This window comes from Nannospalax galili, unplaced genomic scaffold (genome assembly GCF_000622305.1).
Source record: "Nannospalax galili isolate Female #2095 unplaced genomic scaffold, S.galili_v1.0 scaffold1508, whole genome shotgun sequence".
NCBI lineage: Eukaryota > Metazoa > Chordata > Mammalia > Rodentia > Spalacidae > Nannospalax > Nannospalax galili.
Window position 1 is genome coordinate 242475 of NW_008358858.1, and position 27353 is coordinate 269827.

General features: G+C 37.5%; 1 protein-coding gene across 13 annotated transcripts in view; it reads left to right on the plus strand.

Annotated features, from left to right (window-relative positions):
* Positions 1-27353, plus strand: part of Cdc42bpa (CDC42 binding protein kinase alpha) — a 311536-nt gene that overhangs the window by 98664 nt on the left and 185519 nt on the right. For all 13 annotated transcript variants that reach the window (XM_008822349.3, XM_008822352.2, XM_008822356.2 and 10 more), the window contains exons 3-5: positions 6966-7049; positions 13294-13389; positions 23126-23274. In XM_008822349.3, coding sequence (XP_008820571.1) covers positions 6966-7049; positions 13294-13389; positions 23126-23274 — 329 coding nt within the window. The remainder of the gene's footprint in view (positions 1-6965; positions 7050-13293; positions 13390-23125; positions 23275-27353) is intronic.

Below are 27353 nucleotides of genomic sequence, written 5' to 3' on the forward strand. Positions count from 1 at the left end.
GTCCCCTTTCATCTCTGAATTTGTTGATTTGGAGGTACTCTTTCTTTCTTTTGGTTAACTTGGCTAGTGGTCGGTCAGTATTCTTTATCTTCAAAGAACCAGCTCTTGGATTCGTTGATTCTTTGTATTGTTTTCTTTGTTTCAATTTCATTAATTTCTGCCCTGATTTTTGTTATTTCTTCTTGTCTGTTGGGTTTGCCTTTTGTTTGCTGTTGCTTTTCAAGTTTGTTGAGTTGCAACATTAAGTCATTTATTTGTGTTCTTTCCAATTTTTTGATGTAGGCACTTAGAGCTATAAACTTCCCTGAAGGACCACTCTCAGCATGTCCCAGAGGTTTTGTTGTGTTATATTGTCCTTTTCATTTAGTTTCAGGAATACTTTTATTTCTTTCTTAATTTCTCTTTTGACCCATTCATCATTCAACAGTGTGTTGTTTTATCTCCATGTATTTATGTGGTTATTAAGGCTTCTTCTGGTGTTGATTATAAGCTTTATTGCATTGTGGTCTGATAGAATGCAAGGAATTATTTCAATCTTTTTGTATTTGTTGAGGTTTGTTTTGTGCCCCAGTAAATGGTCGATTTTGGAGAAGGTTCCATGGGGTGCTGAGTAGAAAATGTGTCCTTTGGTGCTTGGGTGGAATACTTGGTAGATGTCTGTTAAGTACATTTGATAGATAGTACTGTTAAATTCAGATGTCTCTCTATTAACTCTATGCCCTGTTGACCTATCTAATGGAGACAGTGGGGTATTGAAGTCCCCTACTATTAAAGTCCTGTAGTATTGTTTTTATGACATTGGGTGTACCTGAGTTTGGTGAATATATGTTCATGATTTATCTTGATTTATTGTTCCTTTGATCAGAATGAAGTGGCCCTCTTTATCTCTTCTGATTAGTTTTAGTTTAAAATCTATTTTGTCAGACCTTAGAAGTGATACACCTGCTTTTTTCTTAGTACCATTTGCTTCGTCTATTTTTTTCCATCCTTTCATTTTAAGATAGTGTCTGTCCTTGAAAGTGAGATGAGTTTCTTGCAGACAATAAAAAGATGGGTTTTGTTTCTTTGTGTCTTTTGGCTGGGGAGATCAGTTTATTGATACTTAAAGGTATTAATGAAAGATGTGTATTGATTCCTATCATTTTTGTTTCTGTTCATATTCTTGGTGTAGCTGTGCATTTCCATAGTTTTACCTTCATTAAGTTTCTTTCTGTTACCCCTTGGGTATATTCATTCATTTCTTCAGCTTTTTGAATTGCTTCAAGAACTCTCTGAAGGGCTGGTTTTGTGGACATGAATTCCTTCAGCCTATTTATGTCATGGAAGAATTTTTTTTCCCCTTCGACTATAATAGACATTTTGGCTGGGTATAGTACTCTGGGTTGGCATCTGTGGTCATTTAAAACTGGGAATAATTTGGTCCAGGCTCTTCTGGCTTTCATAGTTTGCACTGAAAAGTCAGCTGTAATCCTAATGGGTTTTCCTTTACATGTGACTTGTTGTTTCTCTTTTACAGCTTTCAGTATTGTCTCTTTGTTTAGTGTCTTTACTATGATGGACGTGGAGAGTTTCCTTTCTGGTCCTGTCTGTTTGGTGTTCTTTATCCTTCTTGTATTTTTTTGGGCATGTCTTTCTTTAATTTTGGAAAATTTTCTTCCACAATTCTGTTGAAGATCTGGTCCATGCCACTATCTTGGGATTCTTCTTCTTCCTGTGTGTGTATGATTCGTAAGTTTGGTCTTTTTATGGTGTCCCACAATTCCTGCATATTCCATTCTTGTGATTTTAAAATTTTTTTTATAATCTTCGCTTGAGTTGTGTAGTTCGTCCAGTTTATTTTCCAGTCTTGATACTCTGTTTTCCATTTCATTCATCCTATTGGTGAGGCTTTCTCCTGTCATTTCTTATTGGCTTACTGAGTGTTTCACTTCCTTCTTCATTTCAGCCTGAGTAGTCTTCAATATTCTATCACTTATGAATTCATTCAGAAGTTTATTCCTATCTTCCTTCACTTCTTTGATTTCTTTGCATGCTCTTTAAATTCACAGAATTCTTCTATCATGTTTATCATTGTTCTTTTGAGTTCCATGTCCTGCATTATCTCTAGGGGGTTCTCAACGTACTCCTCTAGAGGAGTATTGGTATTTGATGGGGATATGTTATTTTGGTTTTCATGTTATCATTTTTTCTCTGTGATTTTAACATGTGAATTTCTTTTGTAGTTTCTGATTTCTGTGTGAGCCTCAAGCTTTGAACTTTAGGTCTGCTTCTTTTTGTGAACTTTATGTGTGTTTGTGGTTTACTTTTTGGGCATGAAAGGTGGTTCCTCTAAGCTTCTGGTTCTCTCCTTTGATTTTATATTGGAGTGGCCAGATTGCTTTTGTCTTCAGGAGTTCCCACAGAGGCCCAAGTCAGATGAGGATCAGATGCTCTCAGGCTTTCTTCTAAGGTCTGGATCTCTCCAGGATAGATTTTGGACTCAGGAATTTGGGGATTCGACTGGCCTTGGATCCAGGCCCAGGAAAGATGCTGGTCTAGGCCAGCTGGTGGCTGTGCTACCCAGAGATGCAAAGGAAGATGGGGGCAGCAGGCCGCCCCAAGGGCCCCTGGGGACTGCACTGAGTAGCTGGCTTGGTCTGGATGCAGAGGACCAGGAAGGGGAAAGGTCAGCCCCAGCATCCACGAAAGAGGCTGGGGGGTTTTGCAGACCCAGGGAGGCAGAGGGAGGTGAGCCGGGGTCAGGCCTAGAGCGCCCCTGGGATCTGGAGAAGGAACTGAGTTGCTCTGGATGCATAGGATTAGGAAGCTGTGGTGGTTCCCCAGGTGTCTAATGCACCAAGACAAGGAATGGGACAGGACCCTGCTGGTCCTCCAGGCTCAGGGAAGCAGAGGGAAGTGAGGGCAGGGCCAGGCCAGAAGCAGTGCTCCTGGGGACAGGAGTAGGAAGTGAGTTGCTCTGGATGTTCAGGATCAGGAAGAAGCAGTGGTGGTTACCCAGGTGTCTGGGGCGCCAAGACAAGGAATGGGACTGGACCCAGGCTAGGAGGAGAGACTGGCGGGGGAGATGAGAGTGTGAGTGAGGCTGGGGGAGTCAAGGCGCTGAGGGCCCAATCAACTTACTCTGGAGAGAGAAGCCTGTGGGTGGGAGAGAGGCCTGTGGGTACTGCAGGATCAGGGAAGCAGAGCGATACATGCTTTTAATCTCAGGCAGAGGCAGGTTGAACTCTGTGAGAACAAGAGCAGTCTGGTCTACATAATGAGGTCCAGGCCAGCTGGGGGTATAGGAAAACCCTGTCTTAAAAAACCAAAATCTAAGGTATTCTGATATTTTACTATTAAAAACCTTAATAATGTGAGTATTATAACTTAGCTTTTGTTTCTATGCAGATTTCTTCAGTTGAGGGAATTTTTTTATATAGTGTCAGTTTAAAATGAAAGAAGTTGAAGAGATTGTTCTTTTTTTAATGCTAAAGAAATGGAGAGGTGCTCCATAGCCAGCTGCTCCATAGCAGAACAAGTAGTGGTGAAGAGACTGGGTGCTAGGGACTTAGGGTCATGGCAGTAGGTGCATGGTAGCTGCTTGTGCCTACTGAACACTTAACTAGATGCTGGATCCTGTGGTGAGCATTCCATGTACATGTTATTTTCATCTTTACTATCAACTTCATTATTGATGAGAAAACTGAAGTATTGAAAGGCAAGTGCCTTTTTTCTTTTTTAAAACCTTGAGTTAGACAGCTAAATGACAAAAGCAAGATTTAAGACACGTAGTCTGGTTTCAGATTCCATCCTGTCGCCACCTTCCTAAATATCCCCAGTAAATGCTCGCTACGTGTTTGAGTGTTCAATAACTGCTAGGTATCATCATGTTACTTCTACTGTGTAGCTGCGTAATCCAGAGCTTGCTTTGATTCCAGTATTTTGGAATTTAGAAAGATAATTTAGTGCATATGCTTTATTCACTCTCTCAAAGTTTGCTGCAGCACCCCATAAGCAGGTATGTTCATGTTTCTGGAATGAAGTATACTTGTCTTTACGCTAAGATTAAAGAAAAGACTAATAATTGCTGTTGGCTTTATGTCCGCACACACTGCTAAGTGAGTTGTGAAAAATGTTTGGCTTTTGGAATTGCAGTTAAGGGATTGTAGATTTTGTGAACTCTTAGCACTGTGCCTGGCTTTGAGACAGTCAGTGTATGTTGGTGGGCATGTGGAAAACAGAGGAAAACTTTTGGGAGTTGGTTCTTGCCTTCCACCTTGTTGATCCAGGGTCTCTCTCGGTTCCTGCTCTGTGTACTCGAGGTTAGTAGGCCTTTGAGCTTCTGAACACTTCCCATGCCTGTGCCTCCTGCCTTGCCGTAGGAATGCTAAAATTACATATGTTTGCTACTGCATTCAGCTTGTTACATGATTTCCCAGATTGAAGTCAGTTCCTCAGGCTTGCACAGCTAGCACTTTACCTGCTGAGCCATCTCCCTGGCCCATCTTCCCACCATTTTAGTTGATGAAAAGATGCAATTACAGCTGTTTTAACTATTTATGACAGCTACCAAGATGTTGTATTATGCACTGATTCTAATTACATCGTCATATTACTTTAGTGGCAGTCTGAACCAGATATACTGAGTACTCTTGATATGTATATTTTCTGTTAAGATAAATTTTGTTTTTAAATTGAATTTAAACCTGTTTTCTCTCCTTGGAAATATCCCTTTGAACTATTTATATTTAAAAAAATTTTATGTATATGAGCATATTGCCTGCATGTATGTAAGGGCACCTGTGTCATGCAGTGCCTATGGAGGTCAGAAGAGGTTGTTGGATTTTCCTGGAACTGGAGTTATAGATGATTGTTAGCCGTCATGTGGGTGCTGGGAATTGAACCCAGGTCCTCTGCAAAAACAGCCAGAGCTCTTAACCATTGAGCTGCTTTTCTAGCCCCCCTTTGAACTATTTAATGACATATGCATGCTTTGTTCTTTCCAGCATATTGGGGTAGTGTATTAGTCAGCTTCCCATTATTATAACAGAATGCCTAAATAATCTACTTATAAAAAGTAGATTATATGGAGCCCCTGAGGAACAAATCCTCTAACGACCTCAAGAGTAAAAACAAATCAGTTTATCTGGTCCAATTGTATGTCCTTAAACACCCAAAAGGGAAGTATAACCAAAGATTAAAGGGGCCAACATAATATCATAAGAGCATACATATACATAACTAAAAGTTACTCAACAAACAACAAAGCCAGACAGGCGATACCTTCAGTCAAGTTCTTGGCCAAGATGGATAAAGGCTCTTCCAGACAGTAACCCAACATACTACTGACAGACAGCTGCCACTTCCTAGCCATCTCTCAAAATCTCTCCTCTCCCCATTTCTCACTGCTTGTCAACCTTATTTTCCTGGACTAGCTGTCCCTGCAGCAGGGTGTCCCGCCCTCACTGAGCTGTCAAGCCAGGGTTTCCTCCCTTACTCCTGTCTCCTCTTTCCTTTTCCTGTGCTGGGGTCGTCTGCCTTTCTGGGATGTCCAAGCCTTTGCTCATCCCATGGAATGAACCCCATAACCACCCCTCACCCCAAGACCCCACACTAGTGGCGTGCTTGCCTTGGGTTTTATCTCCAGCACCCTATAAAGTGGGCATGCATGTTGGTGTACACCTGTACACCCAGCACTTGGGTGGTAGAGGCAGGAGTTTCAGATGTTCAAGGCCATCCTTGGCTACATAATGAGTTCTAGACCAGGCTGGGCTGCATGAGATTAAAAAACAAAACAAAACAAACAACAAACAAAAAGTAGATTATAAAAAGCTCATTATTTTGGAAATTTCTGTGCACAGTCAATTGGCCCTGTTGCTTTTGGGTCTATGGTGAGGCAGTATATAATTGTGGTAGTGTGTGACAAAATAAAAACATTTACCTCATGACTGGGGTGTGAAAGAAAAAAGTGAGTCAGGAGTTCCACACACCTGTTCACATGAATGCCACCAACAACTTAAAGATGGCCAACCAGTACTAAGCTATTAAGATTTTTATTATCTCCCCAAAGTGCCATGCTGGTGACCAAGCTTTTGCCTCATGGACCTTTGGGGAACACTTAGTGTCCAAACTGTAACAGATAGTATTTGTTTTCTCCACTTGTGCCTCTCAGATACTGGAATTGTCAGTATTTGCCTTCCTCTTCTGCAGTTTAGTTTCAGCAAATCCAGCAGGCTAGAAGGGACTTTAAGAGATTATCTGGTTGAGCTAAGGCAGCAGTAGAAACAGAAATGTTACCATTTTGTTGACAGTGAGAATGGATTTTTATTTACTTGTATTTGGCAGTTTTTTGGTCTATAACTGAGAATATAAAATACAGAAAGATCTGTTACTTTATTATTGGAAGGGATACATACAGTCTATAGTTTATAAAACTATTAGTCATAATTGCCCTGGGGCTAAGGGAGAGACGGATTGGGGTGGGGGCAAATGAGGATTGGAAGTCACAGCATAGTGGGTTATAATATGTGGAATGGAAGATAGAATCATTTTTTCAGTGTATTTTTTATTGCTTGGTCCCCACAGAACATACCTGTTGTGGTAGTCAGCGTTCTCTGATGCATTATATTGGAATTTGATGTACATTATGTAACAAGATATATTTCTTTCATATTCTACATACTGGGCAATTACTCAGTAATAGTGGCTGTTGAATTTAAATTCCTGGGCAGAAAACTTGGAAAGGAGGAGGATATAGCATATAATAAGTAGCCGATAGTGTTCACAAATAAGATTGCTTGTTTGGCATATGTTCACTAATGTAACATTTTAATTTGACATTTAATTTAGGATCTCAGAAGTCAAGCTGTGTTGAAATAATTGATAATTGGCGTATATTTGTTTTTGCAGAGAAGAAAAAGGAAAATGGATTAAAAGTATTTTTTTTTGCCATACTTTAAATGTTGTATTTCTTTTCTCTTTTCTAGGTTGCTGTAGTTAAACTGAAAAATGCAGATAAAGTATTTGCCATGAAAATTTTGAATAAATGGGAAATGCTGAAAAGAGCTGAGGTAAGTCTTGTAGTTTAAAAACACTGACTGATAGGCATGTAGGTTGTGTCTTATATATGCTATTTTAAATCATGTTGTAGTAAAAATCTTTGTATATGAATGTTGACATACTTCTGTAAGCTTATGTACAGTAAGAATTCTTAGCAAGATAGAGTCAAATTATTAGTACATTTAATTATTTCACCTAAATTAACTTTGTGTTTTTGTAAAAGAAAAATTTAAAAATAAGAGAGGAAATATATCAGAACCAGTCATGTCATCCAAAAAGTGTCCACAGTGTAAAATTAGAAGATACGAGGGCCCTGGGATGACTCAGCAGAGGTTCCATCCTAGAGCCCCTGGTGGAAGGAAAGCTGGCTCCACAAAGTTGTCTTTTGACCTACACACACACACACACACACACAAAATCAATAAAAGATTTAAATAATAAAAGATAGAGATGGGGGCTGGAGAGATGGCTCGGCGGTTAAGAACACTGACTGTTCTTGCAGAAGATCCGGGTTCGAATCCCAGCACCCACATGGCAGCTAACAACTGTCTGTAACTCCAGTTCCAGGGGATCTGACAGCCTCTTCTGTCCTCCGAGGGCATTGCACGACATGGGTGCACTTACCTACATGCAGGCATAACACTTATACACATAAAATAAAAATAATAAATAAATTAAAAAAAAAAAGATAGAGATGTTGTTGGGCGCTGCCTTGAGGTCTCCACTTACCTACTCCCCAAATTAAACTCATTTTTAGTGGAAATCCTGGGCTAGGGTAAGGGATACATTCAAACTTTGGGAACTATTGTTTTACAAAAAGGTGTTGGCTGGAGAGATTGCTCAGTGGTTAAGGGCACTGACTGCTCTTGCAGAGGACCCGGGTCCGATTCCCAGCACCCACATGGTACCTATGAACTGTCCTTAACTCCAGTTATAGGGGAATCTGAAGCTCTCTTCTGACCTCTGTGGCATTGCAGATACCGCACTCACATACATGCAGGCAATGCACTCATACACATAAAAATAATAAAATAAAATATTAAAAGAAAAAAAATGTATTAATGTTGGACTAGTATATCTTTAAACTCAGAGAAAGTAAATGTGTGTGTTTTTCAACACACTTGCCAATTATGGATGTTATGAAATGGTTTTTCTTTCTTAATTCTATTAAAAAACTACTGACAAGTTAAAAACTATACAGTTCATGTTTGTTGTGGCCATTAAATATATAGACTGTATACTTAAAAGTAAATTGAAAAGTTTCTGGGCTATCCTAGCATTTAGGAGATAGAGGTGGGGGTTAGGAATTCAAGTTCGTCCTCAGTTACATAGCAAGTTCAAGGCTAGCCTGGGCTGCAGTAGATCTTGTCTCCAAAAACAAGCAAGCAAGTAACAAACAACAAAAAACAATCAATTCATGTCATGATATAAAAAGATCTGCCAGGCGTGGTGGCGCACACCTTTAATCCCAGCACTCGGGAGGCAGAGGCAGGCAGATCTCTGTGAGTTCAAGGCCAGCCTGGTCTACATAGTGAGTTCCAGGACCGCTGGGTCTTCAGGGAGACCCTGTCTCTAAAAGACCAAAAAAAAAAAGATCTATCTAATATTGGAAATCTTAGATCCTTTTTTCAAGTTAAAATTCCATTTTCTTTGCAAAAATGAAAAAACTTGACTTTTCCTCTATCCAAATAGATTAGAGAAATATTCGGTTATTATTTGAAAAGATTTCTCGTGACAATATTCTTTTAAAACTTTTAATGTTTTTATTTTTGAGAATTTCATCTCTAAGTGTTGTTTTTGCATTATTTCCATCCCTCCTGCTTCCTCACAAATTCCTCCCATGTCCCCCCACTCCCTCTCAATTTCTTTTCCTCCTCTTTATTATGTTACATATACATGCATGCATTTATAAATATTCATAAGGATATAGCGCACTGACTCCATGTGTATCTGTGACAGTATTCTATGAGTAAGAGATAAAGTATCCCTAGTGAGAAGTCAAAATAGGTATGATCATTCACGGACTTCTTTTTGGACTCATGATTTCCATGTATGTATAGATTTATCATCATCATCATCAGTGTGCATGAATGGCATGTGAGTCTATGAGTACAAGCATGTCTGTGCCACAGTATGTGTTTGGAGGTCAGAGGACAATTTCAGGAGTTGGTTCCTTCTTTCTACCTTGGGACCCTGGGACTGAGCTCGGGGCTTCAGGCTTGCACAGCAAGTGCTTTTGCTGACTGAACCATCTCATAATCACTGTGCATGCACTTTTGATGAGCTATATAGGATTGCCAGTTGAATATATTTTATGAATGTTCTAAAGAGTCATGTGACATCTTTACAGAATTATCATTTATGTATGGTCCTTATTTAACTTCTGTTTCAACACAAAAATTCAGTTGCTTATTATCCCACCGGTCCATTTAAGGATGAAATTTAAAGAATGCATTACTGAATATAGAGAAATGTAGCACGTATGAAAGTCACATCATTCTGGCAAAAGCTTGACTGAAATTTGAAAGTTGGGAAAACGAATGACTCAACTTAAGTCAGCCTTGTGAGTCTAGTAGCCCCTGTACATGTTCATTGTGAGGTTTCGTTTTGTTTTATTGAGACAGTCTCATGTCCCCTGACTGGCAAGAATGACCTGAAACCCTGATTTTCTGCCCTCACCTGGCAAGCGCTGTGATTGTAGGCAAATGCTGCCATGCCTCAGTCATTGTGTTTTTAGTGGCCTAAATATCCCATTTTGCGTGCAGGGAAGTTTTAAAACATTTTCTTTAGATATGTTGTCTAATTGAGGTGGTTTTTTTTGTTTGTTTATTTTTTTAATCAGAAAAATATCATTGAATCCCCACATCCATGGAGTGTACATTTATCATGGTTTAAGGATGCAGAACAGTTTTTTAACAGGGCCACCGTTGGCACTTGGAGCCAGATGAATCTTTCTTTTGGAGAATACTCTGTGCACTTACGGGGTGTAGGATCCTGGCTTCTACTTGTTGGACACCAGTAGGATCCCCTTTTCCAGTTGTCAATAACCAACCGAAGATAATGCTACATTGAAGCAAAAAATGTAGACTCAGTATCCAAGACTTTAAAGAGCACCTTCATAGTTAAATATTTATGGATAATTGGCATGACGGCTGAGGCCTTTTCTTAGAATGTTGTATGTGTTTTCGGGATTAGAACTGAGGGAGAGTGGTGAGTGTGAGCGTGTAATGAAACAAGACTGGCTAATAAGGTAATTGTTGGAATTGAGTGGTGGGTGTATTGGGTGGAGGAATTTGTATCTGTCTTTCTACTTCTGTATATACTAGAAATTTTTTAAATCATAGTTTTTTGAGTGGTTTTTTTTTTTTTTTGGCTTTTTTGAGATAGGGTCTCCCTGTAGCCCCCTGTAGCTCCCTGGCCTGGAACTCTAGAGCAGTTTGGCCTTGAACTCACAGAAATCTGCCTGCCTCTGCCTCCTGAGTGCTGGGATTAAATTGGTGTGCACCACTATGCTCGGTGGATATATCATAGTTTATTGTATATTTTTAATCTTTGAAAACATTTATTTTTTAACTGAACAGTATAGGAGAGATTAGAACCCACAGTTTAATCTGTTGTTTTGACTAAAGTGTTTGGAATTTTACTTAGTTTGGAATTGTCAATCAAATGAAACATTGGTAGTTTTCTGGTAGCTGGAATGTCTATAAAATTTCTGGTCACTGTCATTGTAAGATAAAGCCAGGAATAGTGGTCTCCTAGGCTCTGTCAGTCTTTACAACCTCTAAAATGGTATCTGTAGCCATATCTTCACTTAAATTATAAACAGGACATAGTAAGTAGGTCACACATGATGCTTTTTTCTCCCTAAGGTTAACTAGAACATAATGTTATAGATTTTAATAATCTGACAGATAAAAACCACCATTTCATATGGTTCAAGTTTAGGTTTTCTCTGATATTTTCATTTAATGCCTGGCTTTGTCAATTCTGTTTGGCAAAGTAAGTCTTATGTATGTGCATGAGAATACGAGGGCTAATTGTATAATAATTTGTTTCATGTATCATGGTTATTTAATCTATGTTATAGTAATAACTAAGTACCTACTTTAGGAGCTGAGGACATAGCTCACTAGTACAAAGCCTATCTAGCATGCACAAGATCCTCTGAGTTCAATTCTTAGCACTGTAAAACAAAACCAAACAAAAACACGTATGGAATGTATTGTGTATATGTATAGAATAATGTGATAATCTTTTCAGTGTGTATTTTAACATAGTTGATATAACTATTAAGAAAAATTAGGCAGGTTTCTATGTATATATGTGGCAAGATACTCAAAATTTTTTTAAACTTTTAAAAATAGTTTATTTTTTAAAAAAATTATTGAGAATTTTATACATGCATATAAGGTGTTTTGATCAAATCCATGCCCACTCCCTCCCCTCCTAACTCTTCCCATATTTTTCCATCACTTTTTCCTGAAAACCTTCATGTACTCTTTTTTTTTTTAAATGAGGCTTTTTGCTACTCTAACATTCCCCACTCTGAAGAGGTACCCCTAAAATCTTTTACAGATTAGATAAGAGCTTCAAATGTTTATTTTTTCAAAATATAAATAGCTTATAGAGCACTACATCCCATTTACAGGAAGGAGTAAGATAGGAGAGGTGGGTTACCACATTAAGGGGCATACATGCATGCATACAGTGTGTGTGTGTTTCCTTACTTATGCATACCTAGAAAATTTCCAAGAGTATACTGTGTAAATAGTTAATGATCATGTTTGGACCCAAGTGGACAATAAAATTGTTTAAGCATGACAGGTGAAACTTTATGCTTTGTTTCACCTGTCAGTTTTTTTTCTTTTTGTTTCTGGTATAATTACTTTTTCTTTGTTTTCTTTTTAGTTAAAATATTAAAGTTGGTATGTTTTAGAATTATATAAAATGACTTTTTTAATCTTTAATCATTCCATTTCCAAGATTCTCCAGAATATGTATATAATAGTGCAAATTGCCAGGCATGGTGGTACATGTCTTTGATTCCAGCACTTGGGAGGCAGAGGCAGGCAGATTTCCGTAAGATCCAGGTCAGCCTGGTGTACATAGTGAGTTCTAGGCCAGCTGTGGCTACAGGGACCCTGCCTCAAAAAAAAAAAAAAAAAAAAAAAAAAAAAAAACAAAAATACGATTTCACAGCATCGTACTGACAACTGTTTAAGTCTAATAATGCCAGGTGGAATTGAAGATGTGGGGAGGAGGAATGGGGATTGCAATTGGTCCAGCACTGGAAGAGAGGATTGCTCTCTGGAAAAGTTGAAATTTGCTTATCTCTAGCATTTGTTTTTACAGTGTACAGTAGAGAAATGCTTATATCCATGTAGATGCATGATCATTACCACATTGGAATGACAGAGTTGGAAATAGCTTCTATTCCATTAGTGCCTATGAAAACTCTGATGCAATCCAACAGTGAAAGAGCACAGCACTTGAAAAGGAAATGGTCATTTAGTAAAAAGGAGTCAGTTGGAAAAGTGCAAATTTATAACAAAATTTTTAAATAACTTCTGGGTTTTTTTTGTTTTTGTTTTTATGTATATGAGTGTACTGCCTGCATGTATGTGAGTGCACCCGTGTCATGCAGTGCCACGGAGGTCAGAAGAGGGCTTCGTATTCCTTTGGAACTGGAGTTAAGGATGGTTCATACCCGCCGTGTGGGTGCTGGGAATCGAAGCAGGGTCCTTTTGTGACTAAATCATGTGCTTAGTAGGCTGTGTACTATCTTGAGATATTGAAAGTTTAAGGAAAGGAGGAGAATGCAAGAGGCCTGGAAGGCCAATACTTGCACTTTATGTCTTCCGGAAGGGTAGAAATCAATATGGCAAATGTGGACATTTGTATATATGTTTGTATACATATGTATATTGTTTGTATATATGTTTGTATACATATGTATATTGTTTGTATATATGTTTGTATACATTTGTATATTGTTTAGTAATTTTGTGCTTTTTCTCCTTATTTTGAACTATAATAGTATTTTTAAAAGTAAAATATTTTCTGAAGTATACTATTCCAATAGGCCAGTTTCTGTTTTGAAACTCCGAGTTGTTGAAACACTCAATATTGAATATTGAATACGATATTGAACACACTCTTTTTCTAGAATAGAAACTAAACATTTGAACAATTGTTTGCATAGTATTTCCCAAGTTTATATAAGTGTTTGCTAAAATACTTTTCTTTCCTTTTCAGACAGCATGCTTTCGTGAAGAGAGGGATGTGTTAGTCAATGGAGACAGTAAATGGATAACAACCCTGCACTATGCTTTCCAGGATGACAATAACTTAGTAAGAATGAACCATCTTTATTTTCCTGTATCCTTAATCTTTAGTTGGCAAAATTTTGCATCATTGTCTTTTAAATATTACTTAAATGTAGATTTTTTTAAATGTAAAAAAAAAATCATTGCATTTCACAGAATATAAGGTGTGTACTTGGTGTGAGAATTTTTCCTCCCAGAGATTCAGTACTTTTCTATTTAATTTGCTTATACTTTTATTTTTTATCATAAGAGACAAGATAATAGAGTTTTTTGTTTTTTTTGGGAGACACAGTCTCCCTATAGCTCCATGTGATCTGGAGCTTGCTGTGTAGTCCAGGATGCCCCCACAGTCTCAGAGATTCACTTGCCCCTGCTGGGATGAAAGATGTGCACCACTGGCCCAGCAAAGGCAAAGGCTTAATGCTTTTAAATAAGCAAACGCAGAGTGGTTTGACTTCCTTTAGTTAAATTCTGTAGAGAGAGTCTAAGAGACTTTCTTTTCTTGTCTTTCCCAATATGTTTCACTAGTAGTGCTTTGATTTTAAAAGTTCACATACTTTCAGAAGTGGCCATGTGCTACCTTAAGTTCAACCATGTTTATACTGACGTCATGAGTTATGTCACAAGAGCTGGGGAAGAACTTAGAAGAAAATCAAAATATTAGAAGCTGTTGGATTTGAGAATAAATAATGAATAGAGAAACAAGAAACAGGAAAATAAAGTCAAATATTAAATAAGGTTGTGTTTTCCCAGTGGAGTATGCAACTCCTTGGCCTGCTGTTCACAACTCTTCGGTTTTTGACTGTATTTGATTTCCAGATTTATATATATATTTAATTTTAAGAAAAGCATTCATGAGGCTGGAGAGATGGCTCCGTGGTTAAGAGCACTGACTGTTCTCGCAGAGGACCTGGGTTTGCTTCCCAGCACCCACATGGGCACTAACAACCATCTAGAATACTAGTTCTAGGGAATCTGATACCCTCCTCTGAACTCTGTGGGCACTGCATGCATGGTACACTTATATACCTGCAGGCTCAAATACTCATGCCCATAAAATTAAAAAGAAATCATTTCTTGAAATGCAGCTGTGTCCCAGATGCTAACAATGGAATATAAAGAATAGGAGCACACTTCCCTTTTTTTGCTAAGCACTTTCTGGCCATGTGCTCTCTGCTGGACACTGGTCTTGGAACCTGGAGATAGAATAGTGAGTAAGGAAAGAAGTTTGCTTTTCTTAGGGTTCTTTTATTTACATAAAGGTTACCAGATAAGTCTAAATTCATAAAGGTAATATTTTTAGAGTAGTTTACATGATGAAAATGCTACATTTATTCAAAGGTATCAAGTCAGTGAAGACTCTTCCAAGACATAGACGAGGTAGCTAAAGCAAGGGAGGGACATCAGGGTAGGTGTTGGTGAGCAGAAACAGATTGGGAGCAGCTTGTCACCTTCATGTTGAAGGATGGTATAATGAGGGAGGAGGAATGAGTCACATGACAGAACCATGTATGTTTTGCTAAGCAGATTAGATGGTCAGCACCTTAAAAAATTTGTTGTATATTTTGTTTTAAAATGGCATTCTATCTGAGTGTAGACATCGCAGTGGGAATGCCCACACTGGTCTCCTGTCGTCCTCGTCTCACCTTCCTTCATTGCCACTCAGCAGTCATTACAGAGCCAAGTTTGAAAACTGCTGTTTCAGTACTTTAAGTAAGGCTTGTGGCAGGAAAGCATAAGGGTTTTCTGGGGCAAAAGAGGACGACTAGTGTGAGTACAGTGTTACAACTAGGGGAAAGAAGGTGTTCAGTATTCAGCTGAGTTGAATTTTAATTCCAAGGAGAATGAGACTGTTGTCAGTTATACATTTCATACCCAATGTAAAGTGGCAGCAGGGCTGCTTGTGGATTTTAGGAGCAAAACTGGAGGCAAGGAGACTTTGGGATTTTTACAATATTCAGATGACAGCTGGTGAGGGCTTAGATAAGTGGGAAGATTTCTAAGTAGGGATGAAGAGGAGGGGCCAGGAGGTCAACTGATTAGAGTGTTGTGGGTTTGAATGTCATTGGTGAAAAGAGGAGTCAGTGATTTGTTTTTGCCCAAGGTCTGACTGATCTTCTTGCCTTAGCCTTGTTCTGGGATTCTAGGCACACACAGCCATGCTAGCAGAAAGAGGAAGGTCAGAGGAGCAGATGATTGATGAATGTGGAACATGTTGGGTTTCAGTTGTAATGCAATTCATTCAGTGGACCATATATATGACCTTGGTGCTTCTAGACAGTGAGCGGCACCACATGCTTTGGAGTTCTCACCTTACAGATCAGGTTAAGCAAATGGCAGCTTGCAGCACAAATCTAGCTGCCACCAAGTTCTGTATAGTCTGTGAGGTAAGAATTTTTTTTTTTGTATTTTTAAATAGTGGAAGTAAAATGCAGAGAGTACTGTTTGTGACATGAATGTTTTATAGAGTTGTATTGGGGCATAGCTACACTTACGATATACATATTGTCTACAAACTGCCAAAGTGATATAACTTGATAACATTTTGAGTTCTGTGCATATTGCTGTACCATAAGATTTTATTAGTTTTCATCAATGATGCATGTCTATTGTATCAGAATAATGAACAAAGAGTAGTCCTCAAATCTGCTTTTAATGTACAGGAAAGTAGATTTTTAATGTATAAAATAGCAAAGCATTGTGTTTATTATGCAAACATACCACATCTGTGCTAATAGAATATAGTATACATGTGCATAGCCAGATTCACTATGCATCACATTCTCAATCCACAGGAAAGAAGTGATCGGAAAAACTAGAAAATTTAGAGCAGAATAAGAATACCTCATTATAGTATAATTTGTAAACAGAAGTAAAAAATGAAAATGTGTCTATAGCCTAGTTCGTTTCTGAGAGGCTCATTTGTTAGACAGGCAACAAAAGCCATTTACCAGTGTTCAGTTAACGGAATCATGCATGATTGCAAAGCTGAGAAATGTGGTAAGGGAAAGTGAACTTGTTCCTTTGTTGAAAACAGTTGCTCAGAGAATTGAAGCCATCAGGAGCAACAGGGACAGATTGTTAAAGCTAGGGAAATGTGGAAATTTGTTTTATCTCGTACTATATAAGTACCTCCATTAAGTCCTTAATTTCATCTCTTGGCCTGCCAAGCCTTTACTGACCAAGAGAACTTGGCCAACTCCTCTTGATAATAACAGCAAATACAAGACAGAAAAAAGAATCATGGAGTAATGCTTGTAAATGTGAAAGCAAGTTCAGGTGTGCCTACAGTAGATGGACCTGAGGAACCCAAGAAGAAAATTGTGGGTGTGGTCAGAGCAAGACAGATGATCAAGACACTGCACAGTGGAAACTAAACCTGGAGAACTGGACTGGGAGTGCATTCAGGCGTAAAGCACACCCCTAGTATGCTCAAGGCCCTAGGTTCTGTCTGTCTCTCTGTCTCTGTCTCTGTCTCTGTTTCTGTCTCTCTCTCTCTCTCTCTCTCTCTCTCTCTCTCTCTCTCTCTCTCTCTCTCTCTCTCTCTCTCTCTCTCTCTCTCTCTCTCTCTCTCTCTCTCTCTCTCTCACACACACACACACACACACAGACACAGAGGAGTAGAAGAGATAGCCAATGGTGCTAAATATAGTATCTGGTTAAAAAGAAAGGAAAAGATAAGTCCTAGGTCCCTCTTGAGCATTCTTTGTATGTATCCACACTTGTATTAAACACCAGTGCCATTTATCCTCTCTGTTCCCGTTGAAATCCAGCTGATATCTTAAAATTGTGTTGAAATCCCATATATTAAAATAGTCATTTCCAGAACTTCCAGTTGGAATGAATCTTACTTCATTTTAGCTTTACATTTTTAAAAAATTATTTTTATTATGTGTATGGGTGTATTGCTTGCATGTATGTAAGTGCACCTGTGTCATGCAGTGCCTGTGGAGGTCAAAAGAGGGCATCGTATTCCCTTGGAATTAAGAGTTAGAGTTGTTAGCTGCCACATGGGTGCTGGGAATCGAACCCAAGTCCTTGCAAGAGCAGCCAGTGCTCTTACTCTTAACTACTAAGTCACCTCTCCAGTCCCAAGCTTTATGTTTTTAAAGTCTGCTACACAACTAACGTGTGTATGTACAATATCTCTGGTTTTTTGTTGTTGTTGTTGTTTTTGTCTTTTTGAGACAGGATCTCCTGGTGGCCTGGAACTCACTATGAAGACCAGGCTGGCCTTGAACTCACAGAGATCTGCCTGCCTCTGCCTCCCAAGTGCTGGGATTAAAGGCATGTATCACCATTCCTAGCCTGTACGATACCCCTGACTGTTTGGTAGAACTTAAAAAAAATTAAAAATAAAAAGAATGAGCCCTAATGCCTTTAGCTAAAATAAAACTAAAGGTCCGTTTAGCTACAGTAGTTGAGAGGTTTGTCTGATGTCAAGTCAGATACAGGTATTGAAGCTGTTACTATAAGCATTTATATCCTTTACATGCTTATAGATTATAATAATCTTATAAAAACATTATGAAGTTGGATATAAGACCAGTTTAATGGGTTGTAGGATGCATTAAAATTCAGTAGGAAGAAAAATGGATGGTTATGGCAATAAGAGCAAATAGTGATTTGTAACATTTGATTTTTAATACACTGACTCATCCTATCCACTGTATGTAGGATTGTGGTTTATAGTCAAAATTGTTATTTGAAAAATGACATGGTAGAGCTTTGCATGTATTCGTTGTTCAGATACTAAAGTGAGTGGAATGATGTTTGAGTTGGGTTTAGTGTAACTTCCCCAGTTGTAGGGATGAGTATATCATGCGGATAAAAATTCTTACATAGATTTGTCAGCAAAATCCTAATTGAATCCATACTAGGTATTTATGCTTAGGAAAATCATAGTATTTATCGTGATAAATTTCAAAAGTAATGAAGACTAAAACCCCATCAGTGTAGTCTGTTAGAGATTTATCATGGTGGATATGTACATTCCTTAAAATATACTTTTTGTTATAAATGTGGAAATAATATAGAAGTGTGTAGAGATAGATATAAAGCACTCAAGTACCAAATTTTAAATAGCAAAAATTTGCCAGAAGTATTAAAATAAGAAAAAAATGGCTGAACTGTGATTGTCATTGTATCTTTGAATTATTTAGTCTCATTTGCACTTCGCATTTCACTGTGATTTGCATTTCTTCTTCAGAGACTTTTGAGAGATATAATATGTATACCAGTCATTAATTACATTAGAGTAAAAATAACACAGTATTTGAAGGATGATCAAAATGAAAACTCTTGTTACTTAGAAGAGCCAGGATTTAGAAGTTTTAATTGTCACCACAGGTACTCTTTTGAACATTTGAAAATATTAGAAAGTAAAGCCATTTAAGAATGTGGACACATCTAGTTACCAATACCAAAATAGAGATTTTATTAAATGATTTATTTTTCAAAGTAACTTTTAGCCATTATTAGCTTGTAAGTATCCAAACATTTATAGTGTTATACAACTCAAGATGATTGGATTTTGATTTCCCTTTCCTAGATATCACTGCGCACAGACTATGAAAAATAAATTTAGATCAAGAGAGGACCTGTATGTGCTTCACAGGAAGGTGCATAGGTTAATGTATGATGCTAAGATGTGATTAGAACTTTTTTCCTTAGAAAAAAATCATTATATTCAAAATTGTTGTATCAATATTAATACATAAAATCTTTTTCTCTCTGAATATTATGAATCAGTGAAATTTATCTTTTCCTCCTGTGTTCTTATTCACAGTTTCCTGTTTATTTTATGCTTGAAGAAAAAAGATAGGAAATGTTTAAGCAAAACTTTTGTTTCTTGGGCTGGAGAGATGGCTCAGTGATTTAAGAGCACTGGCTTCTCTTGCAGAGGACCCAGGTTCAGTTCCCAGCATCCACATGGCAGCTCACAACTGTCTGTAACTCCAGTTCCAGGAAACCTGACACTTTCTTCTGGCCTCCACAGGCATTGCACACATGTGGTACACTTAGATACATGCAAACAAGACACTCATACACATAAATAAATTTAAAAAAATTTAAACTTTGTTTCTTGAATTAGCATTTATTTGTAAATTGTTTAAAAGGTGGAAGATATTTGAATTTTAAGTTGTAGTAACTCATGTGAACTCTAAATTCCTTATAAAAATCAATGTATGAAGACAGAAATTATTAGTGTTTTTATAGTAGAAAAAGATGGCAAGGAGGAATTAAAACCAAAGTTGGGCCCTAAAGATTAACCATTAATCTCTTTGTCTTAACTAGATTACTGAAATGTTGTAAAACTACCAAAAAGACTAATTATATATGCCCATGAAATAGGGAACAAAGTAATCACAGTAATAGTAATGAATATTGTATAATTTAACTGTTTACTTTTTGATCACTGTTCATATTGTTCCTGATTGTTGCAGTTAGCAACAGTTCTGTGTACTAAGTATACTTGTATATATTCCTTACATATTGGACTTTATCTTTTGAGACAAGGTCTCTAATGTTAACTCGTATGGCCTTGAATTTGTGATTCTCCTGCCTCAGCCTCACAAGTACTATGATTATAGGTAGGTTCCATCATTCCTGGCTGGGACATTGGTTTTAATTGGATTGCTCAGATCCATAATGTTAGATCAAGGAAAATTCTTAATTGCTTGTTTGTTTGAGGCAGCATCTCAACTATCCTAAGCTGGCCTCTAACTTGCTATGTAGCCTGAGGATGACCTTGAACTTTTGATTCTTCTACCCCTTGAGTGCTGGGATTATGATCATATACCCAGTTTATACAGTGCTCAGGACTGAACCAAGGCCCTTGTGTGTGCTAGGTGAACACTCTATTGACTAAGCTACGTCTTCAGCCCATATTGAAAATTCTGATACCATGAAATGACTTTTCCAAAGGATTATAGCATATTGTGATGCAAATTTGCTTCTTGTTATTGTCCCTCCCCAAAGTTGTGGTGGTAAAGGGAGTATCTTGCAGATGTTTTGGTTTTCACTTTCCTGATGTATTGCCCACATTAAGCATGTATTAATTGACTGATTGTGACTCTTGTTATGTCAGTTTCCTGTTAATATCCTCAGCCTAGTTTTGTTGGATTGTTTATTCTCTTAACAATTGATAGGGGCTTTTTATTTTATGATTATTTTCTTTCTTCATTTACTTTACAAGTGTTACCTTGTGGTTTATGTTTATTCAAACTTCTTTAAAGACACTTTAGCCACATTGGGTAATATATTTAAGGTAGCTTATGAATAAAAACCTGTCCTACCAGTCACTAAATTTTACTCTGAAATGAATTAGAATGATAGAATATAGTTCCAGATTTGCACATTTGGGATCTTAAAGTATGATAAAGGCACATCTTGAGTAGGAGGAAAGAACAGATTTTCTAGATAATAGACTTTCTACCTATTAGGAAATAGTCTTCACTGCTTCACTAAAAATAAACTTGAGACAAATCAGTGAATCAAATTCAAAGTTTGGATTCTGTTTTTGTTCCCTGACCTAGCATTGGGGATTGAACGAGGGCCTTATGCATGGTAGGTAAATGGTCTACCACAGAGCCATATCTTGAGCTCTTTAAATAGTTTTGAATTTTAAGCTGATCTCCAAGTTTCTCAGGCTGACTTTGACTTGTAATTTTCCTGCCTCAGCCACCTGAGCAGCTCTGGATTGTATGTCTGTCTGCCATGTGACTGGTTAAGAGCCTGTAGCAGCTCCCCTTGTTTTTCTCCTGTCAGTGTATTTATGAAGCACCAAAATTGATCATCAATTATCTTTCTCCTCAGATTATAAATTCTCTGAAAGTATATTACAAATGTCTGTAAATGGTGAATGAACAAGTATTCTTCTAGTTCTGTACTCTATATTTTCTATTGCTGTGGAATAGAACAGTAAATGTCACAGAGAGGCTGTAGTCTGAATTAGGATTCTGTTAGTGGATAGAAATAGTAGATTTCGCCGGGAGTGGTGGCACACGCCTGTAGTCCCAGCACTTGGGAGGCAGAGGCAGGCAGATGGATCTCTGTGAGTTCAAGGCCAGTCTGGTCTACATAGTGAGTTCCAGGACAGCTGGGGCCACAGGGAGACCCTTCTTAAAAAAAAAAAAAAAAAAAAGAAATAGTAGATTCTGTAGAGATTAGTGAGTAATAGACTCATCAAAACCTTGATGATTGAATTTAATCCAGTTAATCAAAGAGAAAGAAAAGGCAAAAGTCTGATGTAACAAGAATTGAGAACCATTTCAAGAGAAAAGCCCTTTGGTTAGGGACCTTTTATCTCTTAGGAATATCCTCTGGTACAAAATAATAAATATATTTAACTCATAGGCTGAGTTGTATGACTTATGTGTTGTATGCCTTTTTGTTATTGTTGTTTGTTGGTTTTGAGACATGGTGTCCCTGTAGCCCCAGTTGGCCTGGAACTCACTATGTAGACCAGGCTGGCCTAGGTCTCCCAGAGATCCACCTGTGCCTCCCAAGTGCTGGGATTAAAGCCATGTGTCCCCAGGCCCGGGCTGTTATATAACTTTCTGTAAATAAATATTAGAACGTATTAATTGCTCTTGTTTTTGTGCTTTACCAGGTCCCTTGCTTGTTTCAGTTCTTCACATACTTTAAACAACAAGAGTTACTGGCTTCTTCTCCATCTCTCTCCGTTTCTAATAACTTGATAATGTTAATAGAATTTTATTACATTCCATTAACTTGTTCTAAGCTGCGTCATTGAGTTAAGCATTAGGTTTAGTAAATCCAGCAAGTAAGCTATAGACCAAGATTCCAAATCTATTTTCTTAGCTTTAAAATACATAAAATTAGTTTCTTTGGTTTAACATACATTTTCTGTGCTTATAATTTTTATGTATTGTAGTAGAATTTTCCTCAAGATGATTTTAAGTCATAATGTCCACTCAGTGATGTCCTTGATATGTTCCTGTCCTGTAATAAAATCATCACAATGCTGAGGCATGCCAAGTAGCACATATGCATATAGACATGTTTTTGTAACATATATTTGGAAACTAGTCTAGAACATAACAAGATCTGTAGCACTGCCTGCTGTCTAACTCGGAGAACCTGTTGGACATTCTGGTGTACGCTCCTTTTTTGGTACAAACATACACACATCCATAGCTAAAATTGGTTTACTTCTGTTTTTGTATATTTGACAAAAATGCAATCTGGAATTTGTACTCAATTGAAAAAGGGAAGAGAAACAAATGGTGGAAATCACTACGGTCTGTATGATGGTAGTTTTCAAATTCTGATCCATAGACTGGTGCTGGTTGCAGTTCTTACTCATCCAAGGTGAAATAGGAAGATGTAAGGCTGATGAAGATAAATATCATTTTTTTCAATATAAATATTATCCTTCTTAGTTTTATTTTTCAATTTTATTTTTGAAATTAAACTGTTTATTCTTCTGAAATGTTGGTAAAGCTACATTTCTTTGTAAGTGGTAATGTTGTCATTTATTTTGCAAACTACAAAACGACAAAAATAGTAACCTTGCTGTTCCGCACCAGGATTTAAAGTTTTTATTGCTTATGAAATTTAGAAGTCTTACTACTATTATTATTATTGATAAATATCTTACATACTTAATGTTAGTTAACACATAAGTAATTAGCTACCATAAATATTTGGCTCAATCCTATTTGACCTTGGGATGCATTAAATATATTAATTTTTACCATTATTACTTACTGAGTACATTTTATTTTTGTTCACAGTACCTGGTTATGGATTATTATGTTGGTGGGGATTTGCTTACTCTGCTCAGCAAATTTGAAGATAGATTGCCTGAAGATATGGCTCGATTTTACTTGGCTGAGATGGTGATAGCAATTGACTCAGTTCATCAGCTCCATTATGTACACAGGTGAGTTAGTCAGCATCTGGCCTTGAGTTACCATGTAATATCTAGAAACAGCTCTTATTGCCACCAACCTTATTAATTATGATCTTAGGCACATTTCTCAACCAACATATGTTATTTTGAGATAGTTTTGTTTTTGTGTTGTTACTGTTGTTATTTAACTGTATTAAGCATGACACATTGAACTGATGTGCCTGCTTGTACATCCATGTAGAAATACAGTATCTACACATGCGCACTTCCATTCTGCATTTTTGTAGAATGCTTTACATTCTACAAAACACCTTTAGTTGAATTTACATATGATTTCCCTCCCAAAAAAGGTATGCAGTGGTTCTTATGTGTAGATATTAGTTAGAATTCTAGATCATAAATTATATACCTATCATATATTTTATGCTTCTCAAGAAAAGACTTGGACTGGGGAGACGGCTCAGTTGGTAAAGTATTTTCTGTGCCATGCAAGCCTGAGGACCTGAGTTTGACACCCAGCACCAAGTAGAAGCAGGACACAGCAGCTTGTACCTGAAACCCTAGCAATCCTGGGGCAGAGACATGAGTTTCCCTAGAGGTTGCTGGCCAACAAGTCCAGCCAAATCAATGAGCCTCACGTTCAGTGAGAGACCTTTTCTGGAAAAAATAAGATTGAGAAAGAAGACACTGCAGCGTGTCTCTGGCTTCTACATACATGTGCATACATACTTTCCTGCACATATACAAGCATATTATACATATCAAACATACACATAACACAAAGACTTTCAAGGATTATATAACTATAAAAGCGACTTTTTTTTTTTTAAAGAAAAAGACACTGGTAATTTTGATGTTCATGGCATAACTATTAAAAGCTATCTGGCTGGTTAAATAATACATTAAAATTTTTCTACATGAACTAAGCATGGTGGCATATACCTGTAATCCTAACATTTGAGAAGTGGATGCAGGAGGATTAGGATTTCAAAACCAGCCTCCACTACAGAGTGAGTTGGAGGCTAGCCTGGACTACTAGAGGCCATGTCTCAAAAACAAAACAAAACACCAAAAAACAACAACACACACAAACAAAAAACCCCACAAAACTTTTTTTTTTTTCCTCTGGGTTTGTGTTTGTGTTATATTGCACATTACTTAGGATGGAATGAAAAGACAAAAGTGAGCTTATTTACAAAATATTTTTTATACAGGACTTTTTTCTTTATAAATTCTGTGTAAATCAGTTTTACTTAAGAATTTCCAACAATGACAGCTCTTATTAAAAAAAAAAAAAAAAAAAATGGCGCCCTGAGCTGGAAAGATGGCAGATGGCTCAGCGGTTAAGAACACTGGTTGTTCTTGCAGAAGACCCGGGTTCAAATCCCAGCACCCACATGACAGCTAACAACTGTCTGTAACCCCAATTCCAGGGGATGCGACAGCCTTTCTGTCCTCCGCAGGCATTGCACAACACGGGTGCACTTACCTACATGCAGGCAATACACTCATACACATAAAATAAAAATAGTAAATATTTTTTAAAAAACATCCAAGCATAGAACACATAACTGCATCAAACATTAGCAACAACAAAATTGCTTTCTCCAAGTAGGTCAATGTGAAACGTGTTCAGTGTCCAGTCATGTTCAGTTCCCACTGCAGTAATGGTCAGGAAGTCAAAAAGGAAGTCCAGTCTCAGTGCTGCCTGAAGGGGACAGCACTTATTGAACTCTTACGAAATGCAGAAGTGGCTCCTGCTGATTCAGTATGCAGAAAGTTGAATACACACATCTACCATGAGAAATCCCCCACAAAGTATGCTTTTCTTTTCAATTACCCTTTCTGGTTCTTGATTCTAAATATTATAGTATATCCACATGTGCATTTGTTTACATATGTACTTGTATGCATCATAGGCTAGGATCCACATATGAGGGAAGACATTTAAGTTTTTATTTCTGAGTTTTTTTATTTTACCTCATTTAGTATTTTACATTCTTGGTTCATACTAGGATGAATGTGAATTTTGCGATTTCATTTTTCTTTAGAACTGAATAATATTCCATTTTATATATGTACCAGATTTTTATTATTTATTTGTTGATGGACAACTAGTTTGGTTCCTTTTTGTGCTGTAGTGAATAGGCAGTGATAAGCATGGGATGCAGATATCTCTATAGTAGTATGTGGAGTTCTCTGGGTATACACTCGAGTGAAATAGTTGGGTCGTATGGTAGCTTTATTTTTAGTTTTTGAGGCGCTTCCAAACTTATTTCCAATTTTGGCTGTGCTAATTTGCACTCGCACCAGCAGTGAATAAGGGTTCCTCTCTCTCCACATTTGCTGGCGGATTTCTTAATACCCGTTCTGACTGGGGTAAGGTGGTATCTCAAAGCAGTTTTAATTTGTATTTCCCTGATGACTAGGGATATTGAACACTTTTAAAAATAGTTGTTGGACATTTGCATTTCTTTTTCTTAAAACTGTGTATTCAGTTTGTTGACTCATTTGTTGGTTGGTAATTTTATTTCCTTGGTATTTCATTTAAAGTTCTTTGTAGATTCTGAATATGAGCCCTTTGTCTGATGTGTAGCTAGTAAAGATTTTCTCCCATTCTGTGGGCTGTGTGCTCTGCTGATAGTTTCCTTTGCTGTGCAGAAACTTTTTAATTTCACATAGTCCCATCTGTTGATACTTCAGGATTTTTTAATGTGAATTAAAATATTGAAAAAAATTTGGTGGTTTAAAGAAAAGTAGGAACTTGTCATAAAGTTATTGATGAATTAATCTTTCATTGGGCTATGAAAGATTTGAGAAAAAGAAAGATACTAAAGAGTAGTAGGTAGATAAAGGTTCATGTTATTATTGCTGTATTAGAAACAATTACAATTTTAAAAAAAGTTCAGAGATAGGTCTTCTTGAATCAGCTTCCCAAGTGCTTGGATGACAGATGTGTCCCACCAAACCATGGCCTTTGTCATGGAACTCTTAAATACCAGATTACAGACCTTACACTATATCTTCGTATCTAGTAAGTTACCATTAATTGAAGGCAATGAAGTAATTTGCATGTGATGTTAGTTCTTTTTTGTTTGTTTTTTGTCTTTTTGAGACAGGGTCTCCCTGTAGCCCCAGCTGGCCAGGAACTCACTATGTAGACCAGGCTGGCCTCAAACTCACAAAGATCTCCGCCTGCCTCTGCCTCCTGAGGGCTGGGATTAAAGAAGTGCACCACCATGCCCATTATGGTGTTGGTTTTGTTAAATTGCATGCCATAGACTTCTTTTATTCCTTTTTTATTATTTTTTATTTTATGTATATGAGTGTATTGCCTGCATGTGTGTAAGTGCACCTCTGTTGTGCAATGCCCGTGGAGGTCAGAAGATGGCGTTGGTTTCCCTTGGAACTGGGATTACAAATGGTTGTTAGCCATCATGTGGGTGGTAGGGTTTGAACCTGGGTCCTCTGCAGGAGCAACCAGTGTTCTTAACCACTGAGCCGACTCTCCAGCCTGCATGTCATAGACTTTTATGAACTATCTCAGGTTTTATAATTTATGAGCCTCAAGTATAGGGAATTGAGTATATAGAAAAGCAGTAATGGAGACTGGATATATTTAAGGAAGAAAGTGCTCTTGTTTTTCTTGTATTCTTTTGTGATGTGTGTATGTGCGTGCTCGTGTATGTGGTTTATGTGCACGCGTGTGGATACACTTACTCATTTTGGAGGCATTGTCAGTACTGTTCGCTAGTATTCTAGCTACTTTTATGGATGAAAGAAATGTGGAAGTAGAGTAAATACTCTTTTTTTCTGAGAAACTACTTGAAGATTAATAATAGAGATAAATTGAGTGACAGTAAAAGCAGATTTTAACAATAGTTGTAAAAACTGTTATTAAACATCATGGAGGTGCCAGGTATGGTGCTACACACCTTTAATCACTGCAGTCAGGAGACAGTGGCAGGTGGATCTCTATGAGATCCAGGCCAGCTGGGTCTACATAACAAGTTCCAGGCCAGCTGGGGCTGCAGGGAGACCCTATCTCAAAACGACCATAAATAAAATAAATAAATAAATAAATAAATAAATAAATAAATAAATAATAA